The sequence below is a fragment of the Manis javanica genome, chromosome 1 (assembly GCF_040802235.1).
Source record: "Manis javanica isolate MJ-LG chromosome 1, MJ_LKY, whole genome shotgun sequence".
NCBI classification, from domain to species: Eukaryota; Metazoa; Chordata; class Mammalia; order Pholidota; family Manidae; genus Manis; species Manis javanica.
In genome coordinates this window covers 150,404,600-150,420,643 of record NC_133156.1, presented here as the reverse complement: position 1 = coordinate 150,420,643, position 16,044 = coordinate 150,404,600, and the positions used below count along the sequence as shown (strand labels likewise).

General features: G+C 55.2%; 1 protein-coding gene across 14 annotated transcripts; it reads left to right on the top strand.

Moving 5' to 3' along the window:
* Positions 1-4,981: 4,981 nt before the first annotated feature.
* NDUFS6 (NADH:ubiquinone oxidoreductase subunit S6) lies at positions 4,982-14,515 on the top strand. 14 transcript variants are annotated; one of them, XR_012132045.1, is made up of 8 exons: positions 4,982-5,088; positions 5,500-5,684; positions 6,220-6,238; positions 6,863-6,946; positions 7,396-7,478; positions 7,569-7,622; positions 13,586-13,708; positions 14,352-14,367. XR_012132045.1 is itself a non-coding variant. In XM_037015481.2 (7 exons), exons 1-6 carry the CDS (start codon positions 4,986-4,988, stop codon positions 7,574-7,576), a joined length of 453 nt encoding a protein of 150 aa, XP_036871376.1. In that variant the 5' UTR covers positions 4,982-4,985; the 3' UTR covers positions 7,577-7,622; positions 13,586-13,708. The 14 variants fall into 14 exon arrangements, 7 of the variants coding, with proteins under 7 accessions (XP_036871376.1, XP_036871375.1, XP_073094281.1 ...); XR_012132047.1 differs by lacking the exon at positions 14,352-14,367 and having other exon boundaries at positions 6,223-6,238; XR_005060599.2 differs by lacking the exon at positions 14,352-14,367 and having other exon boundaries at positions 6,223-6,238; positions 6,863-7,077.
* Positions 14,516-16,044: the final 1,529 nt, after the last annotated feature.

Below are 16,044 nucleotides of genomic sequence, written 5' to 3'. Positions count from 1 at the left end.
TAAAAATTCTGCTGTGAACATAAGTTTTCATTGGACAAACACCCAGAAATGGCATTTCTAAGTAACTGAACATTTAATTTTATGAGAAAGGGTCAAGCTGTTTCCAACATGGCTTATTATTTTCCACTGAGAATTAGTTGCTACACGCTCTCACCAGACTTGCCTGTGTCCATTTCTTTAACTGCTCTGACAGGTGTGTAGTGCTGTCTCATTGTGGCTGTTTTCACTAAAATCTAGTGTTGAACATCTTTTTTATGTGCTTGGTTCCCATCAGTATACATTCTTTTGTGAAACATGTCAAGTCTTCTGCTCATTTTTAGTTGGACTGTTTTGTTAGTTCTGAGACTTCCTTGTAGCGCGTTGATCCGTAGCTTTACCAGATGTGTGCTCTGCAAATATTTTCTCCCTGTGTTTTGCCTGTCTTTTCATGTACCTTAAGTGTCTTTTGAAGGGAAGATACCAACTCTGATGAAAAGATTTTGAAGATAACTAACTCTCATGAAATCTAATTTGTTAATGTTTTCTTTTATGGATCATAGTTTTGGTGTTGGATGTAATAAAGCTTTGCATAACCCAAAGTCACAAGTGTTTCCTCCTGTTTTCTTGAGTTTCCACAGTATTAGGCTGTACATTTTGGCCTACAGTCTATTTTTAGTTAATCTTTATATATGGTGACAGGTATGGGCTGAAGTATATTTTGTGTATATGGAAATTCAATTTTCTAGCACTAAATCGAAAAGCCTATGCTTTTTTTCATTGAACTGCCTTTAATCCTGTTTTGAAAATCATTTAACCACATACATGTGGGTCTACGTCTGAATTTTCTACTTTGTGCTACTGATCTATGGTGAATGCATCACCAGTCCTGACCGTGTAGTGTGATCGTATGCTAAACCTTGGAATCAGGGAGCATGCATCCTCTACTATTTTCCTTCATTTCCAAAATTCTTTTGGCTTTTTTTACATGCTTTGCCCTTCCATATAAAATGTTGCATAACTATGGCATTTTGTACAAAAATTCCAAAAATGGGATTACATTGAGTCTGTAGACCAGTTTGGCAAGAATTGACAATATCAAATGTTCTAATTAATAAATATGGTATACCTCAATATTTATTTAGATATTATTCAAATTCAACAGCATTTTAGTTTTAGTATACAGAATGTACATACAGTTTTCGTTACACTGACACCTGAATTGTACATGGTTTTGGTGTTATAATAGATGGTACTTTTAATCTCAACTCCTGTTTGCTCATGACTAGTGTATACAAACACAAGGGCCCCTCTCACTGTATGAGCAAGAGAGACTGTGAGGCGCTTCTGGTAGGTTGGGGTTATTGTGAAGTCAAACTCCAGGGTAAGATAAGGAATTCGGGGGTCTAAACAAAGGGTTGACACACATTTTTTTTTTTTGCAAATTAGTCTAAACAGTAAGTATTTTAGGTTTCTCAGGCTATGGTCATTGTTGCAGCTACTCCACTATTACATGGTGTAGAGGCATAGACAACGCATAAATGAACAAGCATGGCTATCTTCCAATAAAATTTTACTTACAAAAACAGGTAGGTGGTGGGCTGTATTTGGCCTGTGGACTGTAGTTTGCCTGCCATCTTCTCACCTGAACTGATTCTTTTGTTGTTATGCTGGCATGTTGCGGCTGCGCATGCTGCTCCATCCTGGTACTGGTGGGTGGGCCGTGAGGGGGTCGGCTGGCCCTGGTGAGTGACCTTGGAGCAAATGGACATTAACAATCCGGGAGGGAGTGACGATTTTGAATGCAGGTTGTCAACCACAATCACAGGTTCCTGTGGACTCGAGCTTCCTCGCTTCTCTGCCCCCACCACTGCCCATCCCTTGAAGATCAGGTAACACTAGCATCTCATGCTCTCATGCTAGATGCCTGCACAGGCAAATAAACACCTCACGCATACCTGTCAAGGAGAAAATAATTGGAAACTTATGTGTGTAGGTAGCGTGTGTGCATGTGGCTGTACGTGTGCATGTCCACACACGTAGGAAGCAACTAGATACTTAGATAAATCCAGCACTGACCTTCTCGGCCCACACTAGAGGCCTTTGGGTTCCTAAGATGGGAAGAGGCAGCCAGCTGTTCAGAAGAGTCACAGGCACAGCCTTGTGGGTTAGCAAGTTCTGAACAGGTGGGGAGGACAGGTGCTGCCTTTGTATAAGGAGCTGTTACCATCTGACTGCATGTTCACTAGTTGAGCACCTACTGTGCACCAGACCCTGTGGCAGACTAAAGCATGACTGAGAAATAGGTTTTGCCTGAGCCAGGTCTTGGAGCCCCTCCAGAGAATAACTGTAATGTATACGTGAGCCGCACTTCTAACTTCTGAAAGTACTTTCTATCCATTATTCAGTTTCTCAGTAAGGACAGTACTGCAGACTGCGGGGCCCCAGCCACGCCCTGGCCCACCTGCAGTTCAGGGCAGCTGCAGAGGACAGCTTCTGAGATGGGCGCTCAAGCCCCTGCTTTCTGCACAGGGCTTTCTTGTGGTCCCCGCGGGTCTGCTCAGCCTGCCTTTGTGCATTTAGTCCCCAACAGGGGTGACCCCTGAACCATGAGCAACAGGAACCTATGGATAAATGGCTCACTTCCTCCTTCCCTGGTGGGACAAGTGGGGGCCATTCCATGTGTGTAACCCGAGGACAGTAGGATGGAGCCTAGTGCCCTGATGTGCCCCATTTGCACACCCCACCCCTCTCCTTCCTTAATCTCCCACCTGAGCTCTGTTATCACCTCCCAAATGGACCACCTGCATCCCAGTCCTTGTTACGGGGTCCAAGGTAAGACAGGTGACACTAATCCTGTCATAGTTGACAACATTAAGACCAGAGAAGTGAAGTGCTTCACACCAGGGGCTGTCTGGCCACTCTTTCTGGCTGTCACCACCAGGAGGGGGGTGTGCTCCTGGCATCCAGTGGGTGGGGGCACGCTGGTGAACACCAGGCTGCACACAGGATGCCCCAGAGCTACCCAGCTCAGGTCGGCCCTGTCGAGGGGAGAAACCTGATGCCACAGAGCTGGTTCAGTTGTTCTGGAACTGAACCTAAATATATCCTAATTAGCCTTAGAATGTTTTGGATTCACACCAGTTCAACTTAAGTAAAACCTATTTTGTGGCAAACCCACTACATGCTGCAGCTTCTGAGGCCAGGTGGTACCTGCAGGAGGGCAGGGCTGGGGCCTGGAGCACTGATGGCATGGGAGAGGGAGAAGAAGGCCTTGCTCCAGCAGACGGGTGGAACCCCACTTGGCCCAGGTAAGGTGCTCCATCAGTAGGAACGTTTCTCCCTCATCCTTCTGGGCTGACTCCCTGAGGCCAGGACGGTGTGCGCAGTACCTGAGTGGCACATGGGGCCACCCCACATGCTGTGGAATCACGCCCGACACCCTCCTTCCTTCAGCTGAGTGCTGTGCCTCAGGCCCTCACCCTCACCTCCGTGCATCCTTCATGTTCCAGCAGGGCACAGCCTAGGTCCCTCGGCTGGCCCGGCACCTCCTGCTCACCCACACTCACCACACTGCCACCCCTCCTGGCCTAACCGGTCCAGCCTCGGCTTTACAGGAAGGCTGCCTGGGCAGGCCCAACCTCTTCCCTCCTCCAGGTCACAGGGCCTGGCCCCAGGAGGCACTCGTGTCAGCACATGACCTTGGTGGGGCCATTTATGCACTGGGTGGTGGGTGAGGCTGCTGTAACCCTGCGACAGGAGACACTGGGACCCCACGTGCTACGTATCACGTGTACACACAAACACATGCACACACCAGCCTCACACTCACACGCATAGCACACAAACGCACATGCCATACGTGCACAATCATGCCTCAGTCTAAGGATGGCATATTTAACTGATATCCAAAACACCTTTATATATAAGCAATTAAATTTCCTTAAGATTGCTACCAAGGCTTTCATCCTTATCAAGACAGGAACATCTAGGAAGGTGTGCAGTCCAGATAAAAGCACCCGCTGGGCTGAATGCATATGCAGGACTGGGCCGCCCCAATGGAAAGGGCCCCTGCCTGAATCCAGCTCTGCCCTATGGAACTTGCATCCTGGTGTTGCGGGTAAACCAGCTCCAGCACACACTCAGCTCGCAGAGGACAAAACCTCGCGATTACCACCAGGGGCCTGGCTGGACTAGGTCTGCCCTGGCAGAAGGCAAGATGCCAGGCCCCGGGGTCAACAAGAACTGGACGTCTACAGCTCTTCGACTACAAGATGTTTAAGCTTTATTTTTCTTTCCACGAGGAGATCCCACTTTCCGGGAAGCGACACACGGGTGCGCGGTTTACATCTGCCTCTGCTTGTGCCGGGGGTTGGTGGCGCAGTAGATGAACCACCGGCCGCGCCTCTTCACCCGGTAGCAGTCCCTGCAGCGCTTCCTAAGGATGCCCTTAGTTCTGAACCCCAGGGCGGGCTGCGGACAGAGCGGGGGTCCGGGCGGCGGGCAGAGCGCGCGGGGCGCGCCGGCGGGCAGCAGCGGGAGCAAGGCGCGGGCCAGCGTCCTCAGGAGGGCGGCCATGCCGGGCAGGGGCACCTGCGGGAGGGCGGCAGCGTGGGCGTCGGGCGCGGGGACCGGGGCCTCGGGGCTCACTGCACGCCGCGGGGACCGGGGCCTCGGGGCTCACCGCACGCCCCGGGGCCCCGCTTCCCGCGAAGCCTGAGCCCTGGGGCGCGGGGCCGGGCCAGCACCGAGCGGCCACTTCCGCCCTCCGAGCCCACCAGCCCTCGGCCCGCCTCGCCCGGATAAACTGAGGCCCGAGGGCCCCGGACACCTCCCCCCGCGGGCAGCTCCGGGCGGGCAGCCCCGAACCCCGTCACCTCCCCGGCACCCACGGGACCCCTGACCTGGAGGAAGGCGACTTGGCTGGACCCGCACTGCGTTTCGCCCTCGCGCGCGCCTGCGCGGTGGAGCTGGGATGCCGCCGGCCGGCGTTACCGCCCGAAAGGAAGATGGCGGCGAGGGCCACGTATCGGGATTGCCACGGCGTGGGAGGAGGCAAAAATGGGAAACGAAAGAGGTATCTCGAGAGAGAAACAGGTTGCAACCAAACAGGCATGTTTAAGGACTTGCGAGTACAGACACCAGAATAAAATGTAGAAAATCCGCATGCTTGTGTTAAGGGGACATCCTGGGAGGAAGGAGGTGCAGCTCAGTGAGTGGGTAAAACTCACATTTCCTGAATATCTCGCCTGGCTTTAGAACATCTGCATATCAACAGGCTTTCAGAGGTGGAGAGAAGTATGGCTTTAGTGCATTTGCATCATTCCTCAGGGGTGGAGTTCATCTCCATATTAATGGATAATTACCTGGGCCACGGAGGGCTTATCTGTACCCGAGGTGAGGGGAGGGCCGGTTTTTGCTTCTGCTTGAGCAGGAAAGAGAAGGGCCTACCTAGAGTGCAGTTTGTGAGCCATAAACATATTTTAAACTTTATCTCTCCCTTTAACTGATTTCGGTTTTTAGAGGTATTTTGCCCCGGGATTTCCTCTCCCTGGACTTACAGTGAGAAAGGGATCCTCTGCCTACCGCCCGGACTCCACAAGGAACTCGTTACACCTGCCTTGGGCAGACCCACCCATCCAGTTCCCGTGCACCGGAAGGCGATCTGCCTCGGGGTGGGCGGTGTGTCCACCTGCGCGCCTGCCCAGGTGAGCTCAGGCCTGCCTCTGGGCACCCTCCTGGGGGCATCTTTCCTGGCCGAGAGGTTTTCGGTGCATCTCGCCTCATCACCTTGCCTGCTTCTTCACTTCCCCGGAGTCCAGGATGTGCGTCCCCACCGCAGCTCTGAGTTCAGGGCCTGCCCACCGCCCTCGCCCATCCGGGGCCCTCCCGACGTTTCTATGACAGGCAGGCAGAGGGGCAGAGGTGCAGGGGAGGACGCGCCGGGATGCGTGCGGGTGGCCTGCCTAGCGTGCCGCAAGGCAGTGCTCTCGGGGCTGATGTGCGTGGCGGTGACAGCCGGTGGTGCGTCACTGGGGCTCTGCCGCGCAAATCCCAAACCATACTGTCCCCTTGGCCGCACAAATGCGCACCGCGAATGTACTTCACAGTTTCCTAAGCAAGGACCCTTCGCTAATACAAATATTCGATGTATAAACTACGATTATCAATTACAATCGAATGTAACCAATGCACCTTCAATTTCCATCCTCTCCTAACCTGCCGCTGGTACGAATCACCCAGCAGCCGCTAAGCGCTCAAGGTAAGTCGCACTTTCCCGCCTTATCGAGGTTGAGTCCCCATCACCCGCTGCGCTTTCTGGGCATTCCCTGCCTGACCGCACTGCGCCTGCGCGTTGACCAGGGCGCGGTAAATCCCGGCTGCGCGATCCCTGCAGAAGCAGTGCGCATGCGTCGGTGCGCGGGTCAAGGGTCAGCCCACAAAATGGCTGCGGCGGTGACCTGTCGGCTTCTTGGCCGGGGCGGCGCAGTGGTGCTGAGCCTGCCCCGGGGCGCCCGGTGTTTCGGGATGCATGCCTCTCTGGCCGGGGAGAAGGTCACGCACACTGGCCAGGTAACCGCCGTGGCGCGGTGGGCGCTATCGACTTCGGGGCCCGCGATCCAGTCCCCTGTTCCGTCTGAAGTCCCCGGCCCCAGGCCCCCCGTCGGTCAGCCCAGTCCCTCGGACTCCCCGGCCCCGCGTCTCCCCGGCCCCGAGTCCCTCTGGTTCCCCGGCCCCGCGTCCCCCAGGCCCTCGGTCAGCCCAGTCCGTCTGGTTCCCTGGCCCCGCGTTCCGCAGGCCCTCGGACAGCCCAATCCCTCTGACTCCCCGCCCCCGCGTCCCTCCGGCCCCGAGTCCCTCTGGTTACCCGTCCCTGTTTTCGCAGCACCTCAGGCCCGCCGACGCCCCTTGGCTTCCTGCGTACCGAGCTGCCTCGGCCTAGCGCTGGCCGCGCGGCCACACACCATGGGTCCGTGGCGCTCGTCTTGGAGCCTGAGGGTGGGGCCGCCCCGTTCGGATGACAGCCCAGCGCCCCGTCTGACCCTCTATCTGCCGTGGGTGGAACCGGCCCGCTGCCGCGCAGTGCTCGTCATGCCCGTGGTCTCATCAGGGCTTCTGCACTCTTACTGAGGGAGGGTCCCTGGCACCGTGGGTGGGCTTCCCTCTGGGTTCATTGTTTGTGTAATAGGGAGTAATACGTTTTAATAGCCGGAGGGTCTGCTGCCGTCTGAACCAAGGAACAGTGTTAGGCTATAACCAAGTGATAAGGTGAGAGTAATGTGCTGCATTGTTAAAGTGCCACCCGGTAGACTCAGAAGGGCAGTGCGCTGTCACCTGTCCTGTGTGAAGCAAGGCTGTGGGGTCCTTCCTCTGCCTGGATTTGCCCTGTGCTTTACACCCCGCTTTGCTGCCTTCCAGTCGGATGACTGCCATTGTCACCTTAGGGGACTCGCTGATGATGTCCTGGCCGCACAGCTCTACCTTGTCCCTCACGTTTGATTGTAAGCGGCAGAAATGAAGAAAAACAATGTTTATGATTGACCTTGGGAATCAGGCCATAAAAATCACATACGGTCTTTTTTTCTTTCCAGGTTTATGATGATAAAGACTACAGGAAAATTCGATTTATTGGTCGTCAGAAAGAGGTAAGTAAAAGATCTGGTGAAAGAGTGGTAAGCAGCCTTTCATATAACTGGAAAGAACTGAAAAGTGATCTGTAAGATTTAAGTCATCCTCAAATTGTGAGCATCCTAGGAGCTCTGGAATTCTGCAGTTTTTCTGAATGTTGAGAGTGTCTGTATTGGTTTTGGTCTTTTCCCCTGAAGTATGTAACGTGGTACCTTATACGTGTAGCTCTGGTTTGCTTACAGATGCATGTGCTCTTTTCTTTCATTTCTGTGCCTTATATTCCTGAGACCCTTGGGTTAAAGTGAGTGACACCAACTTCTGAAGTCTTTTTTCAGTCACCTTTTGAGGGATGCTTTTCATAGTTCTCACAAAACATCAGGCTGTGTTCTTACAGGCCCTTACATGCCAAGCTGAAGGTGGCCCATGAGCTGTTCCTCTCTGAGGGGGTCTGAAAAGCCAGTTGAGTGTGAACCACGTGAGTGTGGCTGCTTGAGAAAACACTGACGTTGGGTTCCTGCCTAGGTGAGCCTGCTTCCTTGCTGACGCACCCCCGTACCACCAACATCAGAGTCCTGAGCATCGGCCAGGCATTCCCCCCACGCACCCTGTGTTGCTCTGGCCTCTGCAGCCACCTCAAGACCCTCCTTCCCCTTAGACAGCCTGTTGACTCCTCTTGTACCTCAGCTGTCCCCAAACTGAGTTCCCCACACTCTCTGTCCCCGAGGCGGATGGCTGACTTCTGTTCTGCTTTGTGGGTGCTGTGGAGCAGGGTGGTGGAGGTGGAGCTCAGCGCCCTGGATGGGGCATTTTGGAGCAGATGGGTCCTGAAGCCCTGGGACCAACCCTGTGGCTGGCCTCCAGGTCCCTATCTTAGCTCTTCTGAGGTTTAGCAAGCACCCGAGTCTGTCACAAACTCCTCTCTCCTGGAGATGCAGGTGGCTTCTGGTTTCTGGTTGCCATAGCAGGGGACAGTGGCAAAGCAGCTTAGAAACAAAGCCAGGTAAACAAAATCAGGGTGTAGTGAAGCCAAGAAAGCATGAAAGGAGGAGGCAGTGCTGACCCTGCTGCCTCACAGCCGGGCAGCTCCCCAGGCCCTGAGCTGGCCATGGTCCTGAGCCCCATCCTGGCTCTGGGTCCCCTAGAGCAGGAGCCGCCAGAGACACATCTCACATGGTAAAGGTGGGCAGCATGTCTGAATGATGAGTTGGCATCCTACCAGGCTTTCATTCTACAGTGAAAGTTTGGCACTGAGTAATGGGTTAAGATTTTTTTGGTTTCCCAGATACGTTACTGCCGTTGAAGACCTCTGGGCATCCTGGAAACTGGTTCAGAAGGACAGTCCTCGTCCCCCTTCCCCCTTCCCCTTGAGTATTTCCCTTATTACTAACATCTCGCGTGAGTGTGCTGTGTTCTTTACAACTGACCGGTTAGACACTTGAGCATTGATGCGTCAGGTCAGGGCCACAGTGCACACGAGTGTTTGCTCCTGTGTTGGTGTTCCTCGGGCTCTGATGTGTATGTAACGTCGTGGCGTCGTGTCCTGCGTCTTCCAGGATGGCATCGTGTGGAGTAGTTCCACTAGCTAAAGGTTCCCTGAGCTGCCCCTCTTCCTCCCTCACTCCCCAAGCCCTGACAGCCACGGGCGTGCCGTGTCTGTGGTTCCGAGTGGCTGTATTATTTTAAGAAATGAACTGGACTGAAGAACAGGACCAGCGAGAGCAGGCGGCTGAGCCTTCCCGGGAGCAAGTGGGAAGGACCTGCAGGGGCTCTTGGCCAGGTTTGAGTGGAGGGCCACGTAGTTTGCAGGTGTTTTTCCCCTGGATCGGGAGCCGGGAAGACGCAGGGTGGACTTCCTCCCAGGTTGATGCCCTGCGCCAGTGCTTCGGCATATCACCACCTGGATGGTGGGCTTTAAAATGTGCACATGTGCATGCATACCTGTGTACCCACGCACCCATGCATGCATCCACATGCCCACCACCATTGTACCCACGTGTGCACCCATGCGCCCAGGTATCCATGTGCCCACGTGCCCAGTTACCCACACGCCCACATGCCCACTCACCCACATACCCATGTGCCCACACGCCTACTCACCCACGTACCCATGTGCCCATGCGCCCACATGCTCACACACATGCCCGCGGAGGTGAGAAAGCTCCAGTGGGGTGCAGTGGTTCCCCAGGACTAGGAGAGGTGGCTCCGGGACAGGGAGCGCTAGAGTGAATCATGCCTGTGCAGTGGTTCTGAGGCTCCAGGCAGGAGGCGGGTAGCGGGGCAGCAAGCCCACAGCACCCAGCCGGCCTGGACGAGCCACCCTCTGCTTGAAAATTAATTTGCATGAAAATGTTTTTCCCTGATTTAAAAATGACATGCTTGTGTGTACATGTATATTTAGCTAAAGTTATTGGCATTAGTGTCAAAAATAACTTGATATCCAAAAAAAATGAGCTCAGTCTTTCAGTTTATTTCAGGGCCAGTGTTTTATAGAACATACTCAGCTGGGTCATCGCCTTCCTGCTCTCAGCAGCAATTCATAGAACCGTGTACTTTGCACCTTAGTAGGGGTACTGTCGGTCTGATGTGAGGGAGTGGGCTTTCCACAGGAGCTGTCACTCCTAGTGTCGGGAGTTTAAAAAAAGTAAAAGTTTAGTAACAAATGAAGTTAAACCTAAATATCTTTATACCATCGAGAGGTAAATGGAAAGGTAGTTTCACATCTTCCACCTAAAGGACAAGCATACGACAGCAGGACGGTTAAGGGTGTGTGACACCATGTGCCTAAGATGCCCTCCACTTTTGCCAGTGCAGAGTGCGTGTGACACTGTGATGTTCTCTCTGCACTCACTGCCTGGTGACATCCCGGGCTGCCCTGCTGCTGCTCCTGGACCCTTCTAGGCGAGGTGGCAGGATAGAGCCTGGGTCTAACCTGGCATCAGTAGCCGGTGCATGGCTTCCTGTTGGGATGGGTGTGCCGAGGCCTGGGCTCTAGGGTTCCTGTGGCTGAACCAGTTCTGGGACCAGATGTTAGTCGTGGGAGGTCGGGGTCACCCTGGGCCATTGAGTGATGGGAGCAGCCCCCTCATGCGCAAGCCTTTGGTCACTGACTGCCGTAGTGGGGCCTGGGGGCCAGCTAGTGTGGCCTTGGCAACACGCATGCCACTTAGTGGGTGCCGCATCGTTTACACCGTGATGCTCTTTATGGGGTGCCTGGCTTCATCTGCAGCAGAGGAGACTCACTGCTCGGCTGCCAAAAGGCGCCGGGGCGCAGGCCGTGAGGCAGGCAGCAGAGGCTTCGTGCAGAAGGCGTCTGTGGGACAGTGTGATGGCCCTGCTCAGTGAGCGTGTTTGTTTCCACGTAGCCCCCTTCCCAGTGACTTCTGTGTTTCTGGAAATAGAAGTTTTAAGCAAAAGCTTTAAGAAGTCAATCTGTAGCTGATGGAGCTTTTTAAAAATCATTAGACCTTTCCAAAGTAGTGTCCACATTCTGTGGGTTCAGAGCATGGGTTCTGCTGAGGGGTTTGTCCAGATAGCAGTGAGGCCATGGGTGGAGGGTGAGGCTGAGGAGCACGTGTTCTGAGGGGACTCAGCTGGCTTCAAGGGAAATCAGTTGAGTAAATGGTGCTTTCCTAACTTCGAGGTTGTGTTGAGGTCCCATTGTATTGAGCCCACACTCCCCCGACAAAGGTTGATCTGTGCTTATCTTTGTTTCCTGCTTCACGTGTGGGAGGCCTGTGTGTCAGCGGGTTCTGGACACGTGGCTGGCAGCTGGCCCAGCACGTGGCCCCATTTGTCAGCAAACACTGAGGCTGTTTGTGGAGTTGGAATCATGGAGTGACCGGGCATGTCTGCTGACCTGACGTCTGCCCAGCGCTCCGCCTTGTCCAGGAGTAGCTGCTGCTCTGCTGGTCTGTGGTGGCTCGGGATGCCTACAGGGGAGGAGCGGGGACCCACCTCTGACGGCCTGCCGTCTAGGGTTGTGTTCCAGTTGAACAGTCCTTTGGCCTCTGAAAATGCGGCCTGAGGGTGGGGTCGTTCCCCATGTCCACCCTCGTGGGCTACCCTGTGGGAGAGGTGCTGGGCCCCTGAGGCATCATCAGGTGGGATGGCCCCTGGGAGCCTGTGTTGGACTCAGACAGACCCTGCTGCTGACAGCCAGGAGCGGTTCAGAGGATGAGGCGACAGCTGCAGACAGACTGGAGAGGCCCTCGGAGCAGGGAGGCGCTACGAGTTTTCTGCACAGGACCATGTGGTGCTTGGTGGGTGGGAACTGCACCATGTGGTGCCTGGTGGGCTGCCATGATTGAGCAGACAGGTGATGGGCTTTGAGCTACATTTGGGCCCTGTGTTCCGAGCTCAGGCCCGCCCAGCACAGACACTGACACTGCTTGTACAGTTTGCCCAGTGGACGCGCTGAGTCTCCTCGTGTCCCTGAGTGGCCGGCTTGTCAGGTCAGCCTTGACGAGCAGGGCGCCTCCTGTCCAGGGCCCCACGTTTACTGCTGTAGGGTTTCCTAAGGTAAATTACTGGCTAAGGCAGTACATTGGAGTTGGTGTTTTAAACAAACTATGAAGTGGAGGGAATGTGTGCACAGCCACCCAGCCTCAGCAGTCACCCACCAGGATGCCCACCAAGACGGCTGTGCTCACTCGTGCCCCACCCTGCCACCCTGCTCCCTTCTGGCGCTGGGGGCTCGTGAAGCAGAACTCTGGCATGGGGTCATCGGGTCTGGAACACGCCTGAGCAGGGCCCCGGGAGGGCATGTGATCCAGCGTCCTCACACCTAGAAGTTACCCGTTGCTCCTTTAAGTTACCACTGTATAGGTGATGGCAAACATTCTTAATCATGTCGTATTTCAGAAATTGTACAGTTGGGCTCAGAATCCTACTAAGTCCATGCATGGCAGTTGTTTTGATCTGTTTCTTGTAATCTTGAGGTCACTTACCTCCAACACACACACATACACACGCACCCACACCCATTCCTTTTCCTCCTTGGAACACACTTGTCAGGAGCCCCAGGTTCTGTTTGCTGTGGGGTTGCCCACAGCCGGGCGCCGCAACTGCAGCCCAGTTGTGCTGTGTGCCTCTGGTCCCCGGGTGTGTGTCGGGGCCAGGGTGGGGTCCCGGGGTGCGTGCCGGGGTCGGGTCTAGTGTGGCTTGATGAGGGTCTTTGCTGAGCCCACTGTGTGGATGGGGCCTGGTGCCCCTGTGTCAGCTGTGGCTGGGCTGTGATGGTGAGCGCCTCACAGTCAGCAAGTTCGCGTGACGGGAGGGATGATGTGCCCTTAGTTCTGACCAGCTGGAGCACCTGCATGGAGAGGACCTTTAGTTCCCAGAGGGAAGGATGAGAAATGCTTGGGTCTTCCTCTCTATGGACTACTTTTAAAAATGAGTTGATTCACTCAAGTAAGGCATTTAATGCATTTAAAGTCTTTATGAAGTCACGGATTTTAGCATATTTCCTAGGTCCCGCTGCTCCCATGGGGGCGTGTGCCCACGTTGGCTCCCTGTGGCTGACAGTCTCTTGACTCCTTTCACACAGCACACCCCGGGTTTTTCTTTATCATTTCCTGCCCGGCGCCTGTCAGTGTCCCCATCCCTTCAGTGTGCAAGGGCGGTGACACAGCGGGGGCTCTGGGCGCTCACTGCCATGTGAGGCCCTGCTCCCGACCTTCCCTGGCTGGTGGAGCTGGGGAAATGCGCGTGTATGTTTGTGCATGTGTGCATGTGTGCAGAGGGAGGAGGGATGGGACAGGGGAGGAGAGCGCCCAAGGAAGCATGTGAGCTGCACGTGGGCCCTGAGAACCCAGGTGAGGCCCAGGAGACTTCTTTGCTAGTTGAGTTCTCCAACATTTCTGTAAGTTTAAACTTGTAACCAAAGGGAAGATTAAATGTGTGCGTGTGTGTATTTCATGAATTAAGGTTTGATGAAATGGTCTTGTGTTTTACCTATGAGAGTTTTTCCTTCTTGTTCCAGGTGAATGATAACTTCGCCATTGATTTGATAGCAGAGCAACCCGTGAGCGAAGTTGGCAGTCGGGTGATAGCGTGTGACGGTGGCGGGGGCGCTCTTGGCCACCCCAAAGTGTACATAAACTTGGTAACGTGCCCCGTCCTTTCGTCTGGTCCATACCTGCAGCACACACAATGGGACTGAACAGAGCAGTTGTGTGACGCGCAGTCGTGCACACTCACTGTCACACACAGGTGTCTGTCCCTGGAATCACTGTTTGGTGCCTGTGTCCACTGACAGGTGCACCCACAGAGCTGTGGGGAGGAGGATGTGGACCTTAGAGGAAGATGGCTCAGGTAGAGCCCAGACATGCACGGCGGTCAGGAAAACGTGCCCGTGGACTTGGGGAGAGGCAGGGGGTCAGCGGGTCCCACCCTCACCCCTTCTGCCTATGGCTTGGACCCCAGTCTCGCCGGGGGTGGGCCTCAGTCCAGCGGTGCTCCCCCTGCCCCCCTAGTCCACAGAGCCTGCGCTCCTGGGCTGAGCTGAGGGCTGGCAGTGGCGGCCGGCCTTTGAGATGACCACGTGCGCCAGGGCAGGGGCCTGTGGCGGGCCAGCGTGAGCCCGGTTGGGCCCGGCCCGTGGTGCTGCCCAGCTCCTGGTCTGCGGCCACCGCAGATGCTCAGGGCACTGCTCACTGCCATATGTGCTTCTGTGTCCCTTGCCTACATGTGCTCAGGTTTGAAGGAAGGAATGGGAACATGAGCTCTTTTCTTTTGAAATTTTTCAGGACAAAGAAACGAAGACGGGGACGTGTGGCTACTGTGGACTGCAGTTCAGGCAGCATCCTCACTAGCGTGCTTGTGCCCGTGGGCCCAGCCCCTGGGGCAGAGCTCCTGGTGTCAACATGAAATAGGCTTGGATTTCGTGCCAAATAAAGGCTGTTGTTCAAGATGGCCGTCCACATGTTTGTTTCTTTCACAGACGGGCTTTGTGACGAAGGTCCGCTTAGAAGTGTGGGCCGTGGGGGTCCGCCCCAGGGTGTGCCTGCTGCCTCAGGACTGTGTCCTGTAATCCGTGTGGCCACCCTGCATGCCTGAGCAATGGGAGGGGAGACTAGAGAGAATGGCTTTTCTTTCTTTTGCATAAAAGCGGAGGTTCGGAGAGCTCAGGGCCCCCATGGGGTCTGGTGCTGGATGCAGGTCTTGGCCCCGCCGGAAATTGCCACGTCTATGCCCATCCCCACCAGGTTGCTCTTTCCTTCTGTCCTGATCTTCAGGTGGTTTAGAGCTGTCGGGTCCTGGGCATAACTGGCGGGCGGTCCTCCTGTCCGAGGGGAAGACACTGGGTGTGGGGAGGTCAGAGAGCCGTCCCTGGAGCCACCCATCTGGAGGAGGGCTTCCCCCCATGATTGCTGCCCGGTCCTGGGGGTTGGGTGGCAGCGTGGTAGGCCATGCAGGACGCATGAACAGGGTCCCGCCGAGTGGGAGCTGCCTGGGTGCAAGAGGCTCTCAGGCCCTTCCTGGAGAGGCGGCACACCTGGCAGTCAGGTGAGGCCTTGGGAAGGGGGAGGAGGCCAGGGGTCCTGGGTGTCCAGGCAGGGCAGGTGGAAGCTGGAGGGCCTAAAGGTCTTGGTGCGGAGTGAGAGTAGGTCAACGCCACGAGGGGAGAACTGGAGAGAAGCAGGTCTGCGCCGGGAGAGGCGGGGCCAGGAAGGTGGTGTGGGGCTGCAGAGTGGACGGCGGCAAGCAGCCCAGGTCGGGGCCTCTGCCTCACCTACCGAGGTGGTGAAGCCATGCAGTGTTGGGGTCCACCAAGTGCTTTGTGCTCTGGGACACTGTGCTTCCGTTAAATACTGGGCGAGGTGAGTGACACTGTCTTTCCCAGTGAAGCCATTTCAGGAGAGGCCCCACCAGCTCGCAGTGCAGAACACACCCATGTCCTCAGGCTCTGGAGGTCTGGGTGGGTTGGGGCCTCTGCATCTCACTTTACATGCCACCCGGCTGCCTGCCCTGGGGCCTTCGCGCCTGGGCTGTGCTCACCTGGGGCTGGTTTGCTGTTCTCCAGAAGAGAGGGCGTGAGGCTGGAATTGCTGTCCCTTGGTGGTGGACTTGGGGGACGTCCTCTGGGCCCGCATCCCTTGTGGGGAGGCAGATTCCTGCAGGTAGAATTTCCTGTTGTGGTTGGAGGACGTGGGTGTTTCTTGAGTCAATTTTGGTAGGTTGGGTTCTTTTCTACAAATCTGACCATTTTACCTTGGTTTTCAGACTGACGTGCATGAAGCCATTGGAGTGTTTGTGCCAGGCCTCGCCCGTTGTGGGCAGTACCTTCCCCTCCCAAGGGCTCCCATGTCTTTCGGGCTCTTGTTTTTCTGTGTACCTCATGGGAGGCTGACGGACTATGTGTGTTTCCAGCTGTTCTCACTTACTGGCTGCTGGTGTTTTGGGCTGAGTGGCTGCTGCCCGTGACCCCTTTCCATGTGC